Genomic DNA, 25,392 nt, shown 5'->3' with positions numbered 1-25,392 from the left:
TATTTATTTATTTTATAAATATAATTTAACCAAACTTAACCTACACTTGCTTCGCTCGCTAATCTAGACTAATTAACAGGAGTGTTTTGATTATTTAAATAATAAATAATTGAATAATTACTGAATTTATTAAGTAAATACTATTTATTATATTAATACTTTATTTATATTTTTATAAATATAAATAACCATTTATTAAAATTAATATAATCTAGACTAATTAACAGGAGTGTTTTGATTATTTAAATAATAAATAATTGAATAATTACTGAATTTATTAAGTAAATACTATTTATTATATTAATACTTTATTTATATTTTTATAAATATAAATAACCATTTATTAAAATTAATAAAGAGACTGTTCATTTTCCACCGAAATCCGACTGACTACTTTGTTTTTAAATAAAGCTGTAGTTGCGGTGGCGTTAATACATAAGTACCGAAAATGTTTATGGCTAATTTTCTGGGAAGCTTCTTAAAAAACGGTTTAAGAAAAAGTTTATGTTGTTGATGGTGCAAATTTATGTTGTTTTAAAATTAAACATCTCATATATATATATATTTTATTTTTACTAGAAATAAAGCTTATTGCATGCAAAAATAGATCATTCCAGAAAGCTGTAGTTGACAATTACATTTGTTAAATATTTAATTTCAAAAAACTTTTTGAGATAGCCAGAAAGTTTTTTAAAAATAAATTGCATAATTAGACCCAGTGTAGCTGGTTTAATATTGCCAGCTTTTATTATAAAGAAACTCTTATTACTTTATTAAAAATATATTTACTATTTCTTTTCCACAGCTTCTCTAAATTAATTTTATGATTAGTTGTATTTCCAATATATTTAATAATCACTAACAATTTATTAAATTGTATTAAATTGTTTAAGCACATTTTGGGCCATTTATTAGCAGATGATTAGTAGCCATAAATAAGTTTATGAAATTAAAGTACCCAAGCACCTAGCATTACGAAACATCAAAGGAATTAGTTATTTACAAACTACCTATTGTGGGGTAACGTACTTAATATACAATATTTGTAAACAAATGTTGTGCATTTTATCACTATCACTCAGCTTACTTTCTTTTTCATGCCAATAGTTAAAATCAACTGATTAAGGTATAAGTTTACCAGCTACATCAATAAAATTCTCAGATTTAATAAATTAATATATCTTTCTTTAATTTCTAGAAAATCCTGTGTTGAAATATTTCTTGGATAAATAATTATCAAATCCCTTTCAGTGTTTAAATTTATTACTTATTGAATAATGTATGCCTGGTATGATATTAAGTGTCTCGGAATAGCACAGAGAGTTGGTGCTTCCATCCCACACAAGAGGTAGACATTTAATGGCCCAGCCAGTCCAATTATGTTATAATTAACACCACATCTTGGTCTGGTGATTTATTGATGTAATAAGCTACAAGTACCTTTCATTTGGAAGGGGGAAGGAGTTTAGCCAGTTGGCTTACTGTCTAGCTACAGGACAGGAAATACGGCCCAAGTCACCTTCAGGTAGCCCCCTATCAGGTAACAAGAATATATGGCCCTCCAGGTCCTGGAATCTACAACATGGAACATCTAGCATGATCAGACCTGTATGTACGGAACGAAAATCTGGAAGAAAGGTTTAAGGGTAACAAAAAAGAATGGATGATATCAAGTACAATCGTCAACCCATGAGGGTAATTAGTTTACTGTCTTACCCACCCTGGATCCTACAGTACCCTTACTACTAGAAGGAACATGCTGCCTAATTAATTATAGTGCATTATTTTAAAATTACCATTTTATAACTTATTTATATTGGTTGTTGATAAAAATATGTTGATTTTTTTTTTTATGCTGTAGGCTAAAACAGAAAAGAATCTGGGGAATGAAGCTTACAAGAAAAAGGATTTTGAAACTGCACTTAAAAATTACAATAGAGCCATAGAACTACATCCCACTGAAATAACCTATTATAATAACATTGCTGGTAATTTGTTTTCATTTGTCTTCGCTAGTTTAAGTATTGTAGAATTTTATTTCAATATTGCTTATTGAAGTAAAGTAATTTAAAAAATGATGATTACAGTTAACAGTTCTAACTTAAAAGTGATTCTACCTTAAGTGTCATACAAATATTTTAAACATTAATACTTCTAAATCTGTTTAAATATTTATTTGTAAAGCAAATTGATGTTTTAAAATGAATCATCCCATTATAATATTTTATTTTTACTAGCAATAAAGCTTATTTATTGCATGCAAAAATAGAACACTCCAGAAAGCTGTGTTTGGCAATTACATTCATTAAAATGCAAAATTTAGAAGCATCTGCAGGTTGATAATCCTTTCAGTAAAAAGGACATGAATCCTCTTTTATGTGTTTCTACATGTTTTTTATAGTTTTTGTTTTTATGGGTTTTTTGGTTTTATTATTTCTTAAAAATATTATTCGTGTTATGTTGTTCACTAGTCATGTTGAAAGATTTTTTTTTGTGGAGTAGGCCTAATTGAACAAATTCACTACACACAACTTTATTTCTGAGCTAATAACTGGTTTGACTGGAATAAGAAAGTATTCCAGTAAAGTAGTGAGAATTGGTTGGTGTGGGAGTAATAGAGTGGATAATCTCTGAAGGGTATACAAAAACGTGTATAGTTTCTTTTTTGTTGGGGAAATTGTAAAAAAAGTCCCAATCCAATATTTTTGATGATTAAGAAATTAATTTCCTTTTAGTGTTTAAAGAAAAAGCACTAAGCAATTTAAAAAGTAGACTCAAGGAAAGGTTTTGAACAATACAATAACTGTCAAACTTTTATGTTATAGAACTCTTCAAATTACTATGTTTTTTTATGAAATCTTTTATATAACATTAACTACTGAGAAAAATCATTTCTTTCATGCAGTTCTATTTTGTAGTCCCACGCCCTTATGATAATTTGAAACAGCTTTACGATAGCTGTTTTAATCAGAAATATAAACAAAAGTACATTTTATGTCCAGTGAATGTAAATGAAAGTGTGATATATATTTGTATGGCTATGCCATATTTGAAAGGGCATCTGAAAATTTTAGTTTTTTTATTCTTATCACTTAATCAGCAGTTTTTCTTACATAATGTACTTTTATAATTATGTAGTTAGTACTGACAATTTTCAGATTCAAAACTTATTGATTCTCTATAATGTTGGACTGGACCATGACTTTCATCATTTATATATAACACATCTTAGCCCTAGAAAAACTTCACCCACTTTTATTCTGAATAATATTTATTGTATTTAGTTCATAAATTATTTTTTCCTGTGCAAGTTCATTTCCTAGTTATACTAAGTTTTTAGTGATGTGGTAAGTGAATAAAGGTTTCCTTGTTTTATGGCAGTTGGAGTATAAAATGAAAGGTTCGTAAATGTAATTGTTCGATTGCATGTCTTATAATGTTTGCATGAGATTTTATTAAAAATGTGTTTAAAAATCTGAAAAGTTGAGTTATTCCTGGTTTCTTGTTAATTTTTTTTATTGGTAACGTTTGATAAGTACAGTAAGTATTGTTTATAGTGACATCAGATATAATGACATATTGAATATAGTGACCAAAAACTTGCCTCTTGGTTGGTTTGGTTTGCTGTATATACATAAGTACGGGTATGTATATTGTTTTAGTTGTAGTGACATTGGTTATTATTATGACTTACTTATTTTTTCTATTGCAATGCAACATTTTATTCCTTATAATGATGGATGGAAGTGACTCATCAGTAACCTAGTGTATCTACATTGTAGCTACAAAAATATTTTGACAGTTAAAATGAGTCGCCTTTTCCTTTTTGCCTGCACATGTACTGCAGTTCGATAGAGGAAAAGGCGTACATTATTTGGTGGTTAGAGAATGGTGAAACTAATAAGGACATTGCCCAAGAATAAAACATAGATCATTTGACAATATCAGTGATATGGAAGGTGTGAAAAAATTAAGAAAAATTTTGAAACAAATTCTGTGAAATCAAAAAAATTACAGCCTAGTTAACACAGTGATGTAGGCTGTTAAATGTAGAAAGCGCTGTTAAAATGGTTTAAATACCAGAGTGCTAATGATATCCTTATTAGTGGTTCTATATTGCAAACTACGGCAAATAATTTTTTAGAAAAATTCGGTAACCAATGTGATATAACTTCAGCTTGGATACACAGTTCCGTCAGCGTTGTGCTATTGTGTCGGGAGAATAAGCAGCAAGGCCGCAGCTCCAACCAGTGTGTCAGAAAAATGGCTAGAAACCATTTGGCCAAAATTAAAAGAGGGCTATTGGGACAAAAAAACCTATAATGCTGATGAATCCAGTCTTTTTTTTAAACTGACATCAGAAAGCCTTCAATTTAAAGGGGAAATGTGTTTCCTCTGGGGGGGAACGTCAAAAGAAAGACTAACAGTACTAATTGCTATAAATATGATTGGAACTGACAAAAATAATTTCTGGTTATAGGGATAAGTACTAAATCCTGATGTTTTAAAAATTTGAAATCGGTTCCTGTTGTGTATGAAAGTAACAAAAAAAGTCTTGGATGACAATTGATATCTTTATGTCTTTGTTACGAAAATGGGATCGTGAATTAAAGATCGAGAATGACAAAATACTCTGCTGCTCATTAACAACTGTCCAGCTCATCCACACGTTGAAAATCTTTCATGTATAAAGTTAGTGTTCTTACCACCAAAAACAACAGCATTCCTACAGCCCTTAGATTAAGGCGTGATCAAGTCAGTAAAAGTCCACTATAAAAAACACCTAATTTTACAAATGATGCAGGATTTAGATTAAAAAAAGGAAACACAAATAATGAGAATCAATTTCTCATACAACACCATGTTGTATGGAGAAAGGCTCAGACCATGTGTGGATCGTTACAATCACCATGACATTTGGAAGGTTGTTTAGGGCAGTTTCACTTGCATCATTGTACTACCCTTAGTTCATGAAATATAAGTTGCAGGTAGAAAATATCCCGTTGGTGATTGGAGACTCACAAAATGAATTAAACATGCCCTTTTCTTATAATGAAATAAGGTATGCCTTGAATAATTCTCAAGACAGTTCCCCACAAATTATAATTTCAAGCTCAGTATGTTGTCGCATCTCCCAGGTAGTGCACTACAACCACTTTTGTGTATAAATAAAATTTTCTCTGACCAGGTATTTCCAGATTCTTGGTCAGAGGCACTAGTAATCCCCGTAGTGAAACCTGGTAAAGATGAATCGTGCCCGACAAGTTATCGTCCTATCTCCTTGACCAGTGATCTTGTGCCATTTGCGAATAGGACACACTAGACTCACTCATGGATATCTGATGACTCAAACTGATACACCAGCGACTGCTGACTGACAGTGCACCACATCCTTGTAAATTGTATGTGTTATCCAGCATTGCATTGCAAGTATAAGCCGGAGGCTAACATATAAACTATTGTAGGTGATAATGACTAGTTTCTATTTTGTGTTTTATGATTTCTTAGGGCCGTCCATTTATAAATTACTATATTGTTATTTATGCCAGTTGCTGTATAGCAGTTGAAAATTTTATTATTTTTGCGAGATATAAGATGTGATATATGTTTGTTTATTATAATAAATATATCATATCCAGGCGATGATAACGTGGATGTGTTTTCACCCAGAAAAAAAAATCAAATTTTGCACGTGTGACTGCAGTCATACCAACTCTTAAGCACGCATACGCAGGAGGCAGTATGACAATCTTAAAGGTGTGTTACAGCAAAAGTTTAGTTAATTTTTGTCTTGCCCCCATAATTAATATGTACATTTCATTACTTGTTCTCAGAATTTCTTTCTCGTATCATTGCCATATCTGTTCTGAGATCAGTTTCAGCATTTGTTATGTAATTGTAACAATGAAAAAAATATTTAAATGGCATAAAGTAAATAACTAGTAAAACATCTATTCCCTCATAAAAATGAGTGCATGGTGATTGTGCTTAGAACAGAAAGCTAGACTTGTATGCAAGTAATTCCACAATAGTAATAAATTATAGAAAAAATAGTCAACAATAAGCGTTTGATAACAAGATTCTGAGTTGTGTAGCTGAACATTAATTTTGCACCAGTATAATACAAATACATTGTTTAGACACATTAGTGCTGTAAATATGTTCGTATAATTTAAGGATTAAGAGAATTATTGTGGTGATGTTTCCATCTGCAGCAGCTTGTTTTAAAAAAAAAATTAATTTTTTTAATAATTGTTTTTGTCAATACTGTTTATAATGTATTTTTTTTCTCTATGTTAATTCTCTATTAATTTATATTAAGATGTACAATAAAATACAAATGTTACTGGTGTTCAGACAATAAGTGACAATGTTGTTTTATAATTCTCATTAATTATCTATACTTGTTAGAATTCCATATTAATTTTGCATTTGTATGTTTCATTGCAGCGGTTTATTTTGAACAGAAAGAATATGATAAATGCATTGAGCAATGTCAAAAGGCTATTGAGGTCGGAAGAGAAAACAGAGCAGATTTTAAACTTATTTCCAAAGCATTTTCAAGAATAGGAAATGTTTACAAAAAGAAAGAGGTAATTATCTATCCACAAATTTGTTACATTTCAGTAGCATTTTTCTGTCTCTTATACTGCGGACTGTACTAAATGTAAAGGTGTTCTTTTTAGAGTGATAGAAATTTTGATAGAGATAGCTGTCATTTGTTTTGCTTTGATGACATTTTGTTTTGTTATTTAAAATCAGTGACCATTGGCAAATGATCATGGAAAAACTACACCACAACTATGTTTACAAATTGTGGAAATATATTTCCAAAATCAATGTTCTGTTCGCCAAACGTATAGAGCACTTTATAATTTTTATGGTGCACGTAATCATCCATCACAACAATTTATTCGTCGAACTATTGATAAATTTTGAAAAACATTACTCAATGAAAAACCAACAGCAAGACAGACCTGTATGTACAGATAAATATATCGGTGCTATCAGTGATAATGTTGAAGAAGATCCAAATGTGTCTTAATCGTCGCTGTTCTCAGCAACTTGAACTTTGTCCATCCACTACATGGAAAATTTTACATAAAGATCTTTGTCTGCACCCATACAAGATGCAATTGGTGCAAGAACTGAAGCTGCAAGACCATAATAAGAGTCATTTGTTTGGTGAATGGTGCCTAAATCAACTGGAAACTGATCCACTTTTTTATTATTTAGTGATGAAGCTCATTTCTGGTTAAATGGTTATGTCAGCAAGCACAATTACCATATATGGAGTAAGACCAATTCTCAGGAAATTTACAAGTCCCCATCGAATCCTGAAAAATCACTGTATGGTGTGGGTTACATGTGCTGGAGGCATCATCAGTTCTTATTTCTTTAAAAATGAGGCCAGAGCACATGTTAGTGTCAACGGTAATTGTTACAGATCAATAGTCATTTGTTTCCAAATTTGCATGACATCAACCTGCATCACTTATGGTTTCAACAGGATAGTGCCACCCCTCATACTGGTACTGAGACAATTGATTTATTGAAACAATTTAGCGACAAAATTATTTCACAAAATGGTCCAGTGAATTGGCTTCCAAGATCATGTGACCTAAACCTAGTGGATTATTTTCTTTGGTATATGTGAAGCTCTGATTTATGCTGATAAACCAGCAACAATTGACACTTTGGAAGCAAACGTAACACATATTATTGATGAAATGCATCCCCAATTACTTGAAAAAGTGGTTCAAAATTGGACTGAGAGAATCCGGTTCGTCAGAGCTAGTCGTGGTGGACATATGCCGGAAATTATTTTCAAAAATTAAATGTCAGAAAGCTATCTTTCAAATAAAAACAAAATTGGCTTCAAACTTACCTTTTTATTTGTTTTATTTCAGTTCAATGTTCTATCACTCTAAAAAAAACACCCATTGCATCAAACTTTAACTGGTTGTAACCTGAAAATACCAAATGAATAAAATCAATAAGGAAGTGAATGATGAATATTTTATGAGAATATTAAAAAAAAAAAAAAATATTAATTTGATGATAATATATATACTGTTACTTGATATTTATTGCTGTTTCATGTTCATTTTTTCCTCTATATGATGATATATTTTTAAAACAACTACGTAAGTTTATTGTACTCTTCATTAACTAATACCCTTTTATTAATTACATTTTAATTTAATTACAAAGTATATTATAACATATATTTAATTTTGATTTAAAATTAATACATTATTTTTTTTAAATTACAGGATTGGCGTAATGCCAAAACCTATTATGAAAAAGCTATGTCTGAACATCGCACACCTGAGGTTAAGACAATATTATCTGATTTAGAAAAGAAAATTAAAGAAGAAGAACGTAAAGCTTACATTAATCCTGAATTAGCAGAGGAAATGAAAAACAAGGGGAATGAACTTTTTAATCAAGGTTAGTTAATGATATTTTATTCCTTATTCTGTTAAACATAAAACTATTGTCAACACTGAAATTTTTATACTGTTGGGAAACTTTATAAAAAAACTATCTGGCCCATTTCATCTTTTAGATAATTTTGATCTGCATTTAATGGTTTGTAATGTTTTACTGGTAGTTAGTTTTCTTTAAAATAAAATTTGTTGACTTAACCATTTTTAAATATGAAACTTATATTGATTAATATTGAAATCAGTTAGTACAGTCTCTGCTGCCATTTTACCAACCAGTTCTTAATGAGATAACAATCTTAAAGAGTTCTAAACAGTTTTAAAGCGTTTAGTAACCAGCCTGACTTGCATCTTGTTATAGAGGTAGAATTGCTTGGCACTAAGTCTAATATGTGGAAGGCTAGATAAAAATGTTCTATCTTTGTGTTACTTTGTCTTTGCTTACAAGATTCTCAGTCTTTAATTATATCAAGCATCTCACAGTTAGGCCTTGCAACAATGGTAAACTTCATGTTTCACTTTATCATTGACTAACTTCACCACAGGAAAACAAGTGAGCCATTGGCTACTGCACAATCACTGTAGTATACTTAAGTCATACGGCTATGGTTTATCTTTAGCACCCAATTTTAAAATAACCTTTGAATTATCATACAAGAAATATTTGAAAAACTGTCTTATTACATACACCTTTTAGTTGTAGTGCATAGGTTATTGATATGAGAAAAAATTCAGGTATTCAGTCATAAGATATGAATATCTTTATGAAAAATTATATATAACATGAAAAATAATTATTATAATATGAAAAATTATATACATGAATATATTTATGAAAAATTTATCTGTTTTTATGTAATGTTAATGAAAAATGTATCTGTTTTTATATTTTGTTAAATTCATTTAAATTTATATATTTTTTACTCTTTTATTCCCTTCTTGTGTGATCCTTTTTAATTTACCCTTATTTCTCCTTACTTTTTGTGTTCGTAAGAATTAATTTAAGGAAAGAGGATAAAAATAAAGAAATTTATTGTAATGCAAAAAATGTATCCCCCCAGACGCTTGATCTTTCTAATGTGTTAAAAAGAATAAGAAAGTGTCAGGTGCTGATGGCTGAGCTTAGATGAATATTAATTTCAGTACCGGTTGTCTGAAAAAGAACTCTTTGGTTTTAGATTAAATTTACTTTATTGCATTTAAAATTACAAATATACACATATTATTACATGAAGGTATAAAGTCTAAAGTTGTTAATGCAACTCTGCTCATTTTTTGCCCTGCAGATGTCAAACCAATAACCCACCTTGCTCATCTTCTGCCCTGCAGACGTCAAACCAATAACCCACCTTGCTCATTTTCTACCTGCAGACGTCAGACCAATAACCCACCTCATTTCAAACTGGTGAGTATGTCTGCAAAAATTGTTTAAACAGTTGCTGTTATTCTTTGCCACAGGTGGTCAGAAGACTGAATTTTTTGTTGGTATATGATGTCTTTCACATAGCCTTGAAAGAAGTCAGTTTATGTCAAATTAGGACTTCATGGTGGCTAAGTAATGGTAGCTTCTCTGTCTATCCAGCTTTCTGGGAACCTATCATTGACCACAGTCCACACAACTTCTGCATGATGTGGAGGGACTTAATCTTTTGGAAAATTAGACCCTCCTTATTTTCAATCGGCAAAAATGTAAGTTCTCTATTATGTCTGAGAACACATGCCTGTAATAGTCTGCTCATAAAAAAAAAAAAATTACTCAAAAATGTGATTATTAACTTTTACACAGTTGTGGTCAAATTCCTCTAATTTGTATCTATTTTCTAAGCCCATAAAAAAATGATGGCGATTCACAATTCCATGAACAAAAAATGTTTGCCATATTGTAAAATAAAATGCGCTGCAGGTAGTTTTTATCAGTAGAAATGAATTCATAACATGGTTGTTATAAATTGAACTCTTTATGGCATATCCTTAGGTTTAATTTCATAGAGTAGCTGCAATTTACAAGCACAAAGTTTCATTCACTTGTGAACAAGATCAATGGCAGTGCCTTTAAGAATCTTTAGTTGACAACTAACTCTACAAATTAAACTTTTGGACTTTATTTTAAAAAGCAGTTGAATTCTTTATGTTATTGGCACTTGTTTTAGACCTACCTATTGAGTGTTCTCTCAAAATGCTTCCAGTTTTCAAAAACTGTTCACATCACTTATGTAGCTTTAGTCACTCGGGGACATTTCCATGTTCTTTATATGACAGTCACTGATTTAGTTTCTGTGATTCAGTACATGCACTGTATTTTCTCTTGTTCCAGCATGCTACTAAAGCCTGGACTCAAAACAGCTTCATCTGTGCCAAAGTCTTAACAGATTTGCTATTTGAAGAAAATATGTAAACTATAAGTGTAATCATTGTCGTTTAAGACTGTATAAAACTTTATTGATAACTAATAAAAACTAAATTCGTTATTGTAACCCCAGGTTCTTTTTCAGACACTTTGTTTGAAGGTATCATTGAGATATATATATATATATAATTAATTTCAGTGTAATTGCTATGCCCATACTTTCTAGACCATTTTAATCATCACCATTTTCACCATACTCAGGATTAGATCTTTTTTATAATGTTCTTATATACTGCTATTACAAATACAAATCACTTATTTCCTCCTGTTTTTTCTGTTATATTCATTTTTAAATAAATGTCAGCGTAAACATAAAAATAAACAAAATACAGTGTGAATAAAATTGGGGAAACAAGAATATTGTGTGAACAAAAACAAAACCACTGTGTGACAACTGTTTCTTGGAATGCTATTATAAATTTATCTACCTTAGTAAGATTAAAAACAATAACTTTGGAGACAAAATTATCAGCTATTGAAAAAAGATTTCAGTTATATCGAAACCATTTAATGAAACATAAATGTTCTCTTCCTTATTTAGAGGGTACTTCAATATGGTTAACAGCTTAACATAACCAAATTGGTTAAGAATTTAACAGTTGGTATTTTATTTCAGTAAATAAGAAACTACTGCAATCATGACCATTTTTACTAAATATTTTTTTATTTTGCTTAATCTGTTTTTAACAGTTCTGAAAAAATATAATTGTAACATAATTTTTTACTGCAGCATCTGAAACTGACGTGGAATAATTTGTAATCTCCCTAAAGTAGGCCTGTTAAAATTCTTAGAAAGTTGGTTGGTGTGACTAGTGGCAAAAACATTGAATTTTTTGTCTTTTCTGTGTGTTTACAGGGCTTGTATTTCACAAATTATCATTGCTCTTTACTTTTATCAGTTTCATAATTATTATTAAACACTGTATGTTTGTAAATTTTTAATTTGTATGAATATTATAAATTATTTTACTTAACCAGTAATGTTCTAGTACTTTGTATAATGTAGAAAATGGATCTTTTAACTATTTTTTTTTTTTTTTTTTAACTTGTTACAGGAAATTATGCTGAGGCCATTAAATTTTATTCAGAAGCTATTAAACGAAATCCAGATGAATCAAAATATTACAGTAACAGAGCTGCATGTTATACAAAGTTGGCAGCATTTGATCTTGGTTTGAAAGACTGTGAAAAATGTGTTGAATTAGATCCTAAATTCAGTAAGTATTTGTAATGATTTTCTCCTGTAATCTTGTTTACCCATCAGATCTTCCACTAGAGATAGTTTACCTTCATGTTTGTTGTTAGATCTAAAATAAAACTAGACAGCATCAAATCTTTAAAAAAGACTTCATACTTTATACTCTTCTGATAATTTAAACATCCTAATTTAAATTGCATTACATGATAATAAAAATATACTTCAGCTGCATTACTGTTAAATCAGAATAATACTCATTTAACCTTTTTTAACAAAGTTAAACAACTGAAGTTTTACTTTGAATTTTTATTGTGTTCAGGTATTATTTTCTAACCCACTGGGTTGATCTAGTACTTTGTTTTTTGTTTGTCGGCGAAAAACACCTGGGCGTTATCATCGCCCGGAATTGTATTAATAAAAGGGTAAAATAACTCCAAAATAATAAAGTTGATAAGGTGTAAATGTAATATTAATCATATAATAAAAATTTATTAAAACAAGCCAAGAAGGCAAAATAAAACTCAAAACTAATACCACAGACAAAGTTAATAAAATATAAAAGTTAAAATAATTGAATAAAGAAACTATATAAAACTTACCTTATTCCGATGGGTTGTGCAGAAGTCCCCTCTCCGGATAGTAAAATTAAATACAAAGAACTAAAAAAATCAAAATTGAAAGTAAAGGTTAAAATGATTAAAAAACTCTTCTAACAGAAAAACATATATGATAATATTAAACTCTTTGCAGTAACCTGGTACTATGCAAAAAGAGAAACATCCGGTCTAAAATTCCGTTATTATTGCACAAGAAGTCACAGATGTTTCTAGGTATATTAAACTGACGATGCAACGCTGCATAACATATGCAGTCCACGAGAATGTGGTACACAGTCATGCGGCAGTTGCATCGTGTGCATAGTGGTGGGGGGGGCTTCTCCTGACATTGGGTATTCGTGTGTGATTCTCGTATGTCCTAACCGTGACCGGCAGAGGAACACTTCCTCACGACGAGATTTTCTGCAAGAGGAGCCCCATGGCAACACTGAATCTTTAATCCATCGAAGTTTATTATCGACAGTAGTCGCCCAGTCACTTTGCCACCTTGCTCTCAGTGATTGTTTTATACGATTGATAAAATCAAAGGTAGTAACTCAGGTGGTGAAAGGAGGTTGAATACATGCTTCTTTGGCAGCAGAATCTGCTCTTTCGTTACCTAGAATCCCTACGTGGCTAGGGATCCAGCAAAAACTTACCTTTCTGTTGCGTTTATCTAACTCAGTGATTTTATCATAAATGTCAATGATGACAGGATGTTTGGAATAAAAGTTTTCTAATGCCTGGAGAGCACTGTACGAGTCACTGCAAATAAGAATGCTCCTATATTTAGGGCTAACGATACTTAGAGCCCTATTCATAGCTAGTAGTTCTGCGGTGAACATACTCGTAATATCGGGTAGGCCAAACTTATAAGTCTTTTCATTGATAACAAAAGCACAACCAACGTTACCGTCACATTGATCTAGTAGTGAACTCATAAATCACAAATCAGCTGATTTCGAAGGTTCTAAGGTTCAAATCTTAGTAAAGGCACTTACTTTTATACAGATTTGAATACTAGATCGTGGATACCAGTTTTCTTTGCTGGTTCGGTTTCAATTAACCACACATCTCAAGAATAGTCAACCTCTCATTGTTAGCCCTATAATAATAACTAATTAGTGACACTACTTCACTGGTACTAAATAAAATGAATAGCAGTAGCTGTGATCTGAAAATCCAGCAGTCTTAACCAACAGAAAAATTGTTGGCTACCTTTCTCTGAATTTTTTGTCTAATTGGTTAATTGGGTTACCACTAATTTTTGGAGTTTTAATTTTTTTTTTTAAATGCCCAGTTTTGAAATATTCTAATTATTTTAGTTAAAAGATTCAGTATTTCTTCTAAAATTGTGTATTTTTGTTGTAATTTCTAAAACTTTATTTATATTCTTTCAGTTAAGGGATGGATTCGTAAAGGGAAAATATTACAAGGTATGCAGCAGCAAAATAAGGCAATCACAGCATATCAAAAAGCACTGGAACTTGACCCATCTAATGCTGTATGTATTTCTGTCATTTTTTTCAAGGGGGGGGAACAACTTCTATTTCTCAATAAGAAAGATGATTACCAAAATTAGAATATTCTTTAAAGTATGAACTATGTTGAGTGATTCAGGAAAACTCAAAACTGTTTTGAGTGAATTTAAATCAGAATAATTCACATTTTTATTTGTGTTTATGAGTGTTAACTGTAAGTGGGTACAAGTATCTTCTAGTAAAATTGTAATTTTAGACCATTTTTATTAGTATCTTTTCTCTAAAATGATACCTGATAATGTAAGTGCATAAACTGGGAAGGTTGTTTTTCTATAAATTATGATATTTGCCTGCGTAATTGTAGTTTTTTAGTTATATTTCTGCACCACTAGTTCTAAATATATATATATATATATATATATATATATATATATATATATATATATATATATATGAAGTTGATCCTTTCAAGAATAACATTTCTCTACACTATACAAATTATATTAATCTGATTAACTTAAGTACAGAATTAATAAATAAATAAAGTAAAATAGGATGACACCTGTCTTATTCCATAATTCATGCAAAAGTGGTTTAACGAGTTACTTGCATCATCAGTTGCTCCATATAACTTTTACAAATCATTCATATCAAATTACATATTAAAATTGAAATTAAAAATCTTTTTATACTCTTTTAAGATGTAAAATTGTTAAAAGATCCTTTTCCAAATTAAAATCAAATAAAAAATAAAACTAAAAATTAAAATTAAAATTCATTTAAAGTCATTTACTAAAGTTACTGTAGTTTTAAGTTTTAATTTAATTTTAGTAAATGATTTCGTATTTGTATATATGCAATTTTTAATTTTATTTTTGATTTGATTTTAATTTGGAAAAGGATCTTTTAATAATTTTAAATCTTAAATGTAGTATAAAATGATTTTTAATTTCAATTTTAATTGTGGTTTTAATATGTAATTTGATACGAATGATTTGTAAAAGTTATGTGAAGCAACTGATGATGCGAGTAACTCGTGAAAGCACTTTTTATATAAATTGTTAGCATAAGACTGATTGCTGCTGAAAAGAGAAACCAGGTGGATATATAATTGGATTTTTAAAATTATTCTTAAAATTCGTTTTTGAATTTTTACTAACTGTTGCAAATTCAATAAAAATGCACTACCTCACTGTATTATTTCATATTCTGACAACTAAAATAGAGAAAAATAAAATAACTGTAAATGGTAGGCAGTACCTTAATGAATTAATAAATGAACATAATTTACTATAAATGCTTTGTTGAAATGCCACTTTAAATGATGATTCTTTCATAATCCTTAAATATTTAATTTTTTGAACTCCATTTTATCTCGCATAAAAAAAGCAAATTTTGCCACTTTTTATTATGCGTAAATTATTCCATGACAAAAATGTTACTTTCATAAGCATATTAAATTTACTGTTCAGTTTGTTATAAATTAATGATTTTAGGACTTTTCCATCTCTGAAAACAATCATCACTTTCCCTGTGTTCAGAGTTGGCTTGGCTTACTTTCAAAACACAGTTTAAACTGAATTTAATTCAGTTCATGAATTTATGCCACTTCATTGATTGGTGTATACTTTTAGCTGCTGACTGTTTCTTGGTTTATCACCAGTAACACTATGATTAAAAATTCAATACTCCATTACTTATACAAGAATTTTGTGATAAATGTAGGTTAGAATACAAAGTAAAGCAAATGGAAACCACTTCCCATTTATCATCTAGTCTTTCACAGGTACCAGTTAAGAAACAGATTTGATGTAAATTTTTATACCCAGGATGGTAAGCAACAATTTTGGTAGAAGGAGAGACCTTAAGATCTGAAGAAACAATCTGTGTCATGCATCAATAGTGAATAATCTTTCCTTAATGAATTAGTAGATATTTTTCTTCAGTCATAATTATATTGGAATACTGTATTAATCCTTTGGTTATATTGCCCATTATATTTAATTTACTTCCTAAATAATATTTATTAAATCTAAATCCTTTTGTAATATTTAAAAATCCACTTCAGTTTATTTTCAATCACTTTGTGTCTCGCTTATTAATAATAATATTGATTCTCAAATCTTTCTACAAATCTTAACTATAAATCTTACAAATTGGAGGTAGAGAGTCAAAGGAATAAACCTTATCTCATTCTTTTCTTCTCTGGAACTAGCTTTTCTTGGTCTTTTATTCTAATAATAGTATATATACCTAATAAAAATCTTTCTTTGTTTTTTTTACCCTTATTTTCCTAGAAATATTAAACTTTTTATGCAAGCCCATGTAAACTTTTTTGTTGTTCATTTTCTAGTATTAATCTGATGACAAAATTAGTCTCTTGTATACCTTACATTTTGTTTATTAGTTATTTTTTGTGTTTTGGAAGATGAGGTAAACTTACAGGTGTACTGTAGTCCTCATACTTTTGTTCTGCTTTCTTTAGGATTTCAGTCATAATGTTAACTTATCACAGATGGTTAACTTATTTAGCGTTGCTAATTCAGTTAATAAAGTCACTTTTGTGTATATGTCTCAATATAACAGGAAAATGTTAAATTATGGACTCTTGTGCCTAAAATATTGTATAATTTACAGTAATACAATATTTTAGGCATATAAGTCCATAATTTAACATTTTCCTGTTATATTGAGACATATGCACAAAAGTGACTTTATTAACTGATACAGTAACATATTGGGATGACACACTCAATAATTAAAAAACTTGATTACAAATTAGTGTGCATAGTTTTATTGGTGATAATATGTATGATTTAAACTATTATTAATTCTGAATTTATAATTCATAAGTTATTTTATTAATTTTACTTAGAAATTTTTAAGTTGTGAACTGACTGTAATTATGTATTGATTATTCTATTTATTCTTATTCATTTATTTTACTGTTTTCATTTATAGGAAGCCTTGGATGGTTATAGATCATGTTCAATTGCCGTTAACTCAAATCCAGAGGAAGTGAGAAAACGTGCTATGGCTGATCCTGAGGTACAAGCTATTCTTCAAGATCCAGCTATGAGAATTATCTTAGAACAAATGCAGAGTGATCCTAAAGCATTACACGAGTAAGTTATGCTTATTAGTCAGTTTTCTTTTTTTTCTCTTGTATCTGCGCTTACCCTTATTAAAATTCGATTGTTACTGGAAATGCATTGTGCAATTATTGAAAAGTTCACTTGAATCCAACCTAAACCATATTGCTAAACTAACCTAAATACATAGCTGTTACATACCTATGTATTCAGCTAAATGCGTAGAAATTTCAGAGTGAAAGTAGTTTAAGTTTATTATTCAAAAAGTGAAACATATTCCAGTGGTTCATTAATTTTATCGTTAGTGAGAGGTGGCTTGTACTTAATTTCTATTTAGTGTTTTCAGAAATTTATTAACACTAGATTTCTGTATGTAGTAAAAAAAAAATCTGATTTGCCTTTTGGTTATATTTTTAATGAAGGTTTTTATATATATATTAATTATTTTACTAAAATTAATATTTTTAAGATTCAAAATGAAATTTTATATATATATAAAATTCACGGAAGGAATTCATTCCAGAAAGCCAAACAATAACGAGTGAAATACATCATAGCCTTCATCTTCAAAAATGTAGTCGGAAAGAAATTAAAAATATTCTTGTATGAAATAAAAAGTAATATTTTTTAGCATAATATGACAAGAGCAATCCCACCATACTCTCACAACATGACATAGCTAATGTTATTGTTACTATGCAATATACCAAGCAATATAAGGATGCCATGTACTTGCAAACAAAAAAAAGTGAAAAAATTCGTAATATTTATTTTACTCTTGAGAGGAAATATTTGTAGATTTTGTTTGACAGAACCTGGCATGTCAGTTTGACAGGATATTGGAGAAGATTTTAGGTCATACTAGGCCATACGTAGGGAATTATCCAATTGATTTTTTGTAATGCTTTTTATTATTTTATTAAGTATTAAGTGTCCAGTAATTAAGAAATAAAAAAATATATGTAAACAAAACTGTATTTTAATGTAACAATCATGTTTTGTTTCAGCCATCTCAAAAATCCAGATATTGCTGCTAAAATACAAAAGCTCCTAGAATCTGGACTGATTGCTATTCATTAAATTTAGAAACAGGTGAATAAATGTATGAGCATATGAATTTATTGAGCTACTACTCATTCCGAGGGCCAGCCAGATGAATTAATGTCTAATTTTGTTCTGTTATAGAAGAACTAATGAAGTATTTATCTGTGCAAAATGAATTAATTTTTTTTTTAGATTTTTTATAGCTTTTGTCAGTCACAATATTTTCATGAAAGCATATTAGAGATATTTGATTATTGTATTTAGTAATAGGTATAATTTTTTTTTTCAGTCAATTGTTGAAACTTTATAACAATTACATGATTTGTTTATTTTTTTAATTAGTTTCTTTATTAACAAAATTTTACATTTTGTAAATTATTTTAAATTCTTTAATTTATATATTTAATTAATTATTATGCTGCTTATTGCAGATGCATTCAAATAGCATTAAATGATTTTTTGTATAAGATTCTTAAATATGTTCAGAATAATTATTAATTACAAAATTCTTTATTATTTGTTATTTCAGTTAAGAAATACAAATTATTATTATTGTAACTTTTCTCTTAACTGATCATATTTAGTTGATATCGTACTGAAAAGTATGTAAATAAAGCCACAGTGTTATATTATTCTTACATATTTGTTTATTACTTTCCTGGTACTTTTATTTATATCCCTCAAGAAAAAGATATAGAACTTAACATATATTTTTGAATCAATGAATATATACACATACACAAACAGGTAATATATATATATATATATATATATATATATATAAAGTATGCATATAATACTTATGTAGATTACCATGAACTATTTTCCAAAAGATGTGATACAGGTGAACTGTAATCTGCTTTTATTGGAATTTTTTACCTTGCATTGTCTTTGTAGTCTAATTTTAACTTCCAATAGAAATTTAGTAACAGATTTTATTAAATTTATTATTACATGCTTACAATCAATTATTGAAATTTGCAAAAAATTTGTGAATATCATGCATGATGATTTGTGCAAGAGTTAGAAAAATGTTTAACACATTGAAGCCTAGCCATTGTAACCATGCTCAAACCTAATGGTATGGGAGTTTTCAGATAGTTTTTTAAAATAAATCTGCATTGAATATGAGTAAATATATACCATTTTAAAGAGCAAATCATGCAGTTTATTTTAGTATATAAATGAAAAAATTTAGACCACTCACTATTTGTGTTTTGATCCATTGAAAATGTTATTCAAAAATTGCAAAACTAAAAATTGTGACTGTGTTAAGTTCGCTGTATTTTGTATCCTTTTTCACTAATTTTACAAGATGGAAAACTAAAATAAAGTCACTACCTTATCTCTAAATTATTACAAATAAAAAAACTATAGAATTCACTTAAATAACACAATAAAAATGTACAAAAAGGCAAATTTAAAATTAGTCAATATGTACTTGCCTTAGGTATGGTATAGTTTGAAACAGTCCAGTAGACACAGTGCTGTACCACAGTTGGAACACCATCAACCAGTTTCTTGTCTTCTTGCTTTCCCAGTAGATACTCTTTTCCAAATACACTTTACAAACCCATATTCTCTGATAGGAATCCTGTCTGGAAAGTGATGTCCAGTGAGTCTGTTTGAAGCAACAGACAGAGGAATTGTTTCTTGAGCAAGAGAGATCCACCTTTATTGCCCAATTCTACTCCAAGTGACTCAATAAACATTTCTAAATGTGTATTTTTTCTCAAATTGATTAATTTGAAATGGAAATCATAAAAAAATGAAAGAAGCGCTTGTTTTACCATTTCATTTGTTTCTTCTTGAAAAGGTAACAGGAAATGATTTGGTCATTTCTATCAACACTGGTTTTATTTTTATTATAGTCAACAATGATGTCAGGTTTGGATTTTGTAATCATAACCTCCTTTGAACAAACTTGAACATCTGTTCGAGGCATTTTGTGAGCTAATGACAATGCTAGAATATCTCTTGTGTCTTTCCATTTTAGACATAGAAGATGTTCACTTCTCATGAAAACAGATTCAGATTTCTTCAATTTTTTTGTACTACATTTTGTTTAGATAACTTGCGATTCGGCATACAGGTGCCAGCAACTTTTGTTTTTCTCTGCTATAAAAAATCAAATAAAGCCGGTGAAATGTAAAATCTGTCATTGAATACAGTATGCCCCTTGTCAAGATACTGAGACAATAGTCTCAGGATAGAAAGAAAGTGATCCCTTAACATACATGAAGAGTACACAAATTTTTTCTTAGCCCTGTAATCTTTGATTTTTGATTTCTTTACATTGCACATGAAGTAAGTATAATAAAAAAAAATAAAGTTCATGTAATTTCACTGTAACCCATTTTCCCGATATGCTTTTTTTTCAATTGATTTTTTCCTTTTAGCCTAGCAGTAATTGATTTTGAATATCTGTTTGTTTCTGATTTTATTATTGCCATGACTGATTCCGGAAAAAAGTGAAAATACATCATAGGGATGGAAGTTTCGTCAATAACATTTTCGTTTAGGTGGCCTAACATTTCTCACACTACTGACTAATGGCATGAGATTTTCAAGATCATTATTTAGGATATCTAAATATATCAATAGGATATCAATATAGCTTTATGATAATCATTAACACCATCATGATCAGAACTAATAGGCCTACCAGTTGGAGTAAATTCAATATAATTAGGATCACAATCAAAATCATTAACTCCCCTTTAGACACAGAATCAAAAATAGGTCCATCTAATTTTTCAAAAGCTATTTGAATTGTTTTCCTGGCCATGAGTAAAAGAATTTTCTAAATCGTAATCAAATAATTCTGATCAGATTCCACGAGAACTTCATTTACTAAGCTGATAGTGTTTTTATCCTGTATCTGATAACACATATCTGTTATAAAATTATATGACATTTACACTAATACAAAATAATAACATAAATTTACATACGTAACAACACAAAAGTGTACATAGAGTAGGACCTACTAAAAAATATTCATAGTCAGTTGTCAGTAATAAAAAGAAGAAAATAAAAAAAACGTACATAATAACAAAGCTTATGTAATTACATGCGTCTTTGTTATTACAAAACAAGAATTAAAAAATCTTGTAACCTACCAAAAACCTGATAAACACCAACATAAAGAAAAAACTTACTGCAAAATAAACGCCTCACAAATGAATCTCTACTGTAAACAACATGTATAACCTCAATGTGCAAATAGTTTTTTCCTTTATAATTTCAAAAATTCTCACCAGAGTGTAGTGATTAATCCCTCTGTTCATTCAGAGTAACTTGAACTAAACTATTCAGTGAATGGTTTATAAACCAACCCCTAGATATAAAAATAAGCCGATGAAGCTTTTATATAGAATTAAATTCAATGGTCCAAAAGTTTTTGTGGGCTTCGGTTTCAATGTGTTAATAGAAATGCATAATAAACCACATGTTTAATACAATAAGGAAACTTTTTTAAAGAAGTGTGGATTGTAATTCATAAAAAATGGAATCATTTAAAGTTCACTGAACTAAATTTTAGCTTTAATATAAATGATATTAAGTGATTTAAAGAATGAAATAAGTCTAATTTTTTACAGAATTGCTCTCCAATGACCAGACAGAATAACAAACTATCTGATGCCAGTAATTTGAAAAGTGATTTAACACTATGAATAAAACATGGTTAATAATCATACCTACTTGAATTTTAAGCATAATCTTAAGTCTTCCTTTACTGAGTTGAGACAGTATGTAAAAGTTTCATAAAGAGATATGCACATTTTTTTCTTTACACTATTTCCACATAGGATGTGACCAAACAATTTGTAGTTAATTGGATACTTCCACATGTTATACGATTCTGAGGAGAATTCAGCTGTCTGTAATATGTTGCCCTCAACCTCGGCAAGAAACAGCAATCTCTCAAGTAATTGTGGGGGGAGTTGAAATGTATTGCTGAAGAACCTTGAAGCATTATTTTTGTAGATTTTGTTTTTCTCATTTTCCACTTGCTTTGTGAGTAGTTATCACATTCTCTTATCCTATATCCCTTACTCCTTGAATTGTATAGATTTTGGCTAGTGTCTTGTGTTTTAAGGATTGGGTTGTGATCAATTACTGTATCATCCTAAGTGTTTTGTTGTTAGGGGAGAGGTAACTGTACTGACATACTTAATGATATAACTGTATCTCTTTTTAATTGGATAAATCTCAGCTTCTTATCCATTATAATATATATTTATCTTAATAGTTTTTATAAACCCACTGGGTTGGTCTAGTGGTTAAACTAATCCTTGGAAATCAGCTGATTCACCTACAACTGTTTGGTTATGGCACTTGACAAGAAGTATTATGATTGTAATTTTAGATGCTAGTATACTTCCATAAAGAATCCAGGCACATGTTTAGTTATAGGTATTTGCAAAAGATGTCTTTAGTTGTAGATACTTTTATAAAATGTTAAATGTCAGAAATGTTGCAATGGTGTTAATTGTTTTAAATTTGTTACATTTTCTGACATTTTTTTTATAATTCATTCACTTTTAATATATTCAGGTTTTTTATTCTTCATTCTCAAACCTATGTTATACAAGGAATTATTTAAGACCTAGAAAAAGGTAATCAATTGTATGTGTGAGATGAGATCATGGTTGTAAGGACAGTAATTAAAGATTTCTTAACAAATTTCTAAATTATTTTATTCTATGAGGTCAAGCTTTATTATGGAATAACACATTCTTATTTATTTTGAACAGCTCATCTCCGACAAAATACATTTTGAATGTCAAAAAGTATCTTGATAACATCCTCTATTTCTGGGATATTGATTTTTGCTGTTGAAAAATTTAATGTAAAACTAGTATACAATTATTTATATCTAATGTTTGTATTAAATTCAATACAGATTTAAATAAATTGTTATTTATCATAATTGTACAGCATTTATTAAATCTTGTTGTCTTCCTTTAATAATAAATAATCTTCATATGTCATTGTTAAGACTGGTTCATGTAAAGTAGTGTGAAACTATATTTTATTAATAAGAATTTTAATTTAATTATTTAAAATAAACTAGCCACCATTTTACGATGAAATGGTTAATATGTGCAATTACACTAAGTTTAATTAGCCATTACATAGTGCAGAAAGTACAAAATAAATTCAATCCTATTTAAATTAATTCAATTGTGGTTGAGATAAAATTTAATTTACGTAAAAATTATTTAATCAATTTTCTGTAAAAACTTAGATCGTAAAATGAGTTTAAAAGATTAGGTATCATAGATTATGAGAAGAAACTTTTCAAAGATTACCAATAAAAAAAATAGTTAAGGTTTTAGCTAATAAAACACGATTATCAAGGTATAAGAAATTAAGAAATTGATATGGTTACCGTTTTGAAATTTGTGATTGTGTTAATATTTTTTATTTACTTGAAAAAGTTCATGTATATCAAATTCCTCAATCTAAGCTTGAAATATAAATTTTCCTTCAAAAAAAGAAACAGGAAATTACAGGCAGATGGAAAACTGCCATTTTTTTCATAAAATTTTTCTGTACATTTTGATGTAAAACCCTAATATGAATATTTATATCTGTACTTATCTCTTGTTTACATCTTTTTACCTCTTATAAATTATTTACTAATTAATGCATAATGGAATTTTTGTAATTGTTAATTACAATGTATTGCATGTACTAATTAATAAATCTGTTCATTATTCTTATAATAGCCTTTTAAATGTATGTTCTTTTTTGTGACTATAGAATGGATATTCACATTTATTATTATAATATTCACTGATCCTTGTAGTGAAAGAAACACAGTCACATCATGGTTCCCACAGGTAGGAAAAGTCAGGAATTTTTAGAAAAAGTCAGGGAAAATTGCAACAAATTTCAAAGAATTGCATTTTTGTTACCGAATTAAGATTATTTTATTAATAAAGTATTTTTTAAGGAATGCCAAAATATATTTTATATACTTTCCTGGCATCCCGATCACCTAGAACATTGCAACTGCATGAATCAAGCAGTTATTAACATGTCCTTCTTGCTTACATTCCATAATTATTCATTTATGTTAAAGGAGGAATATTCCAAATTGCAGTTAATTTTTCATTGGAAAAATTTTAACAGCTATTGAAAAATTCAAAGGTTGGAAAACTGTTTCTTCGAATTTCTCTCAAACCACCATGAATTTTGTTTATATCTTAAGTAATTAATTCTTTTAAATGGCATTAAAGAGACTCTGTTTAATGACCAATGGTTAGATATAAACTTATACCCAGGATTCAGTTGGTTGAGTACAGGTAGAGATTTTTGTAAAAAATGTTTTGGACTGGGCAGTATGTGCTGAAAGTCAGTGACTGCACAGTAAAATAAAGCAGCATAATGAAATAATTAAGATAAGGAATTTTCAGCCTTCACTAAAAATGTTTTTATCTCCTAGTGGTACTTCAACTCAGCAGAATAAAACTTAAACAGTTGTGAGAATAACTTGACATCAAACAAGAACTTTAATAAACAGTTGTGATATATCTGTCCGTTCTTTGCCTGTATCTTCTGGTCAGAGTAATAGCATTTCAGCAGCAAATGAAACATTTGAATCCTTGACTTCATTTACACAAAATAACTACACAGTTATTTTTATTTTTTATTTTTTTTGTTATAAAGAATGTTTCTAAGGCGGAGATTATGTGGGTTGTACAAATAAGTTATTCTTAAGTTCACGTAAAGATACTGGGTGCAACTTTTAAAATTATGTTTCCTGATAGTGTCAGAATTCCAGTTTGGAGCTATTAAATGCTCTTATCTAATTAATCATGACCTTCCACCATACTTTGCATTCTGCAAATACATTAAAATAATAATGACAAATATTTTTCAAGTAAATGTTAATAACATTTGTTTTTTTTTCAAAATAAGGTTTTCTGTTCTAGTTTTCTTATGTGTATTACTTTTAGTCACAGTGATTTTAGTTTTCCTTTAATTTGTGATAATACATATATTTTTTATTAAATTGAAATTTGTGTTTCTTAGAATTCTTATGCAAACAAAGTTATTATATATTGTTTTTTGTCTTCTCTGCAAATTAATATAGGCTAGTTTTTGTGAAA

General features: G+C 29.0%; 1 protein-coding gene across 1 annotated transcript in view; it reads left to right on the top strand.

The window, feature by feature from the left end:
- Stip1 (Stress-induced phosphoprotein 1) overlaps positions 1-18,906 on the top strand; it is a 37,890-nt gene extending 18,984 nt beyond the window's left edge. Inside the window, exons 6-12 of the mRNA XM_075369493.1 lie at positions 1,862-1,988; positions 6,451-6,593; positions 8,277-8,454; positions 11,913-12,074; positions 14,052-14,155; positions 17,094-17,257; positions 18,232-18,906. Coding sequence (XP_075225608.1) covers positions 1,862-1,988; positions 6,451-6,593; positions 8,277-8,454; positions 11,913-12,074; positions 14,052-14,155; positions 17,094-17,257; positions 18,232-18,304 — 951 coding nt within the window. The 3' untranslated portion in view covers positions 18,305-18,906. The remainder of the gene's footprint in view (positions 1-1,861; positions 1,989-6,450; positions 6,594-8,276; positions 8,455-11,912; positions 12,075-14,051; positions 14,156-17,093; positions 17,258-18,231) is intronic.
- The last annotated feature ends 6,486 nt before the right edge of the window (positions 18,907-25,392 follow it).

This window comes from Lycorma delicatula, chromosome 6 (genome assembly GCF_047948215.1).
Source record: "Lycorma delicatula isolate Av1 chromosome 6, ASM4794821v1, whole genome shotgun sequence".
NCBI classification, from domain to species: Eukaryota; Metazoa; Arthropoda; class Insecta; order Hemiptera; family Fulgoridae; genus Lycorma; species Lycorma delicatula.
Note: the sequence above shows the minus strand (reverse complement) of the source record. Positions and strands in the feature narration are given on the sequence as shown.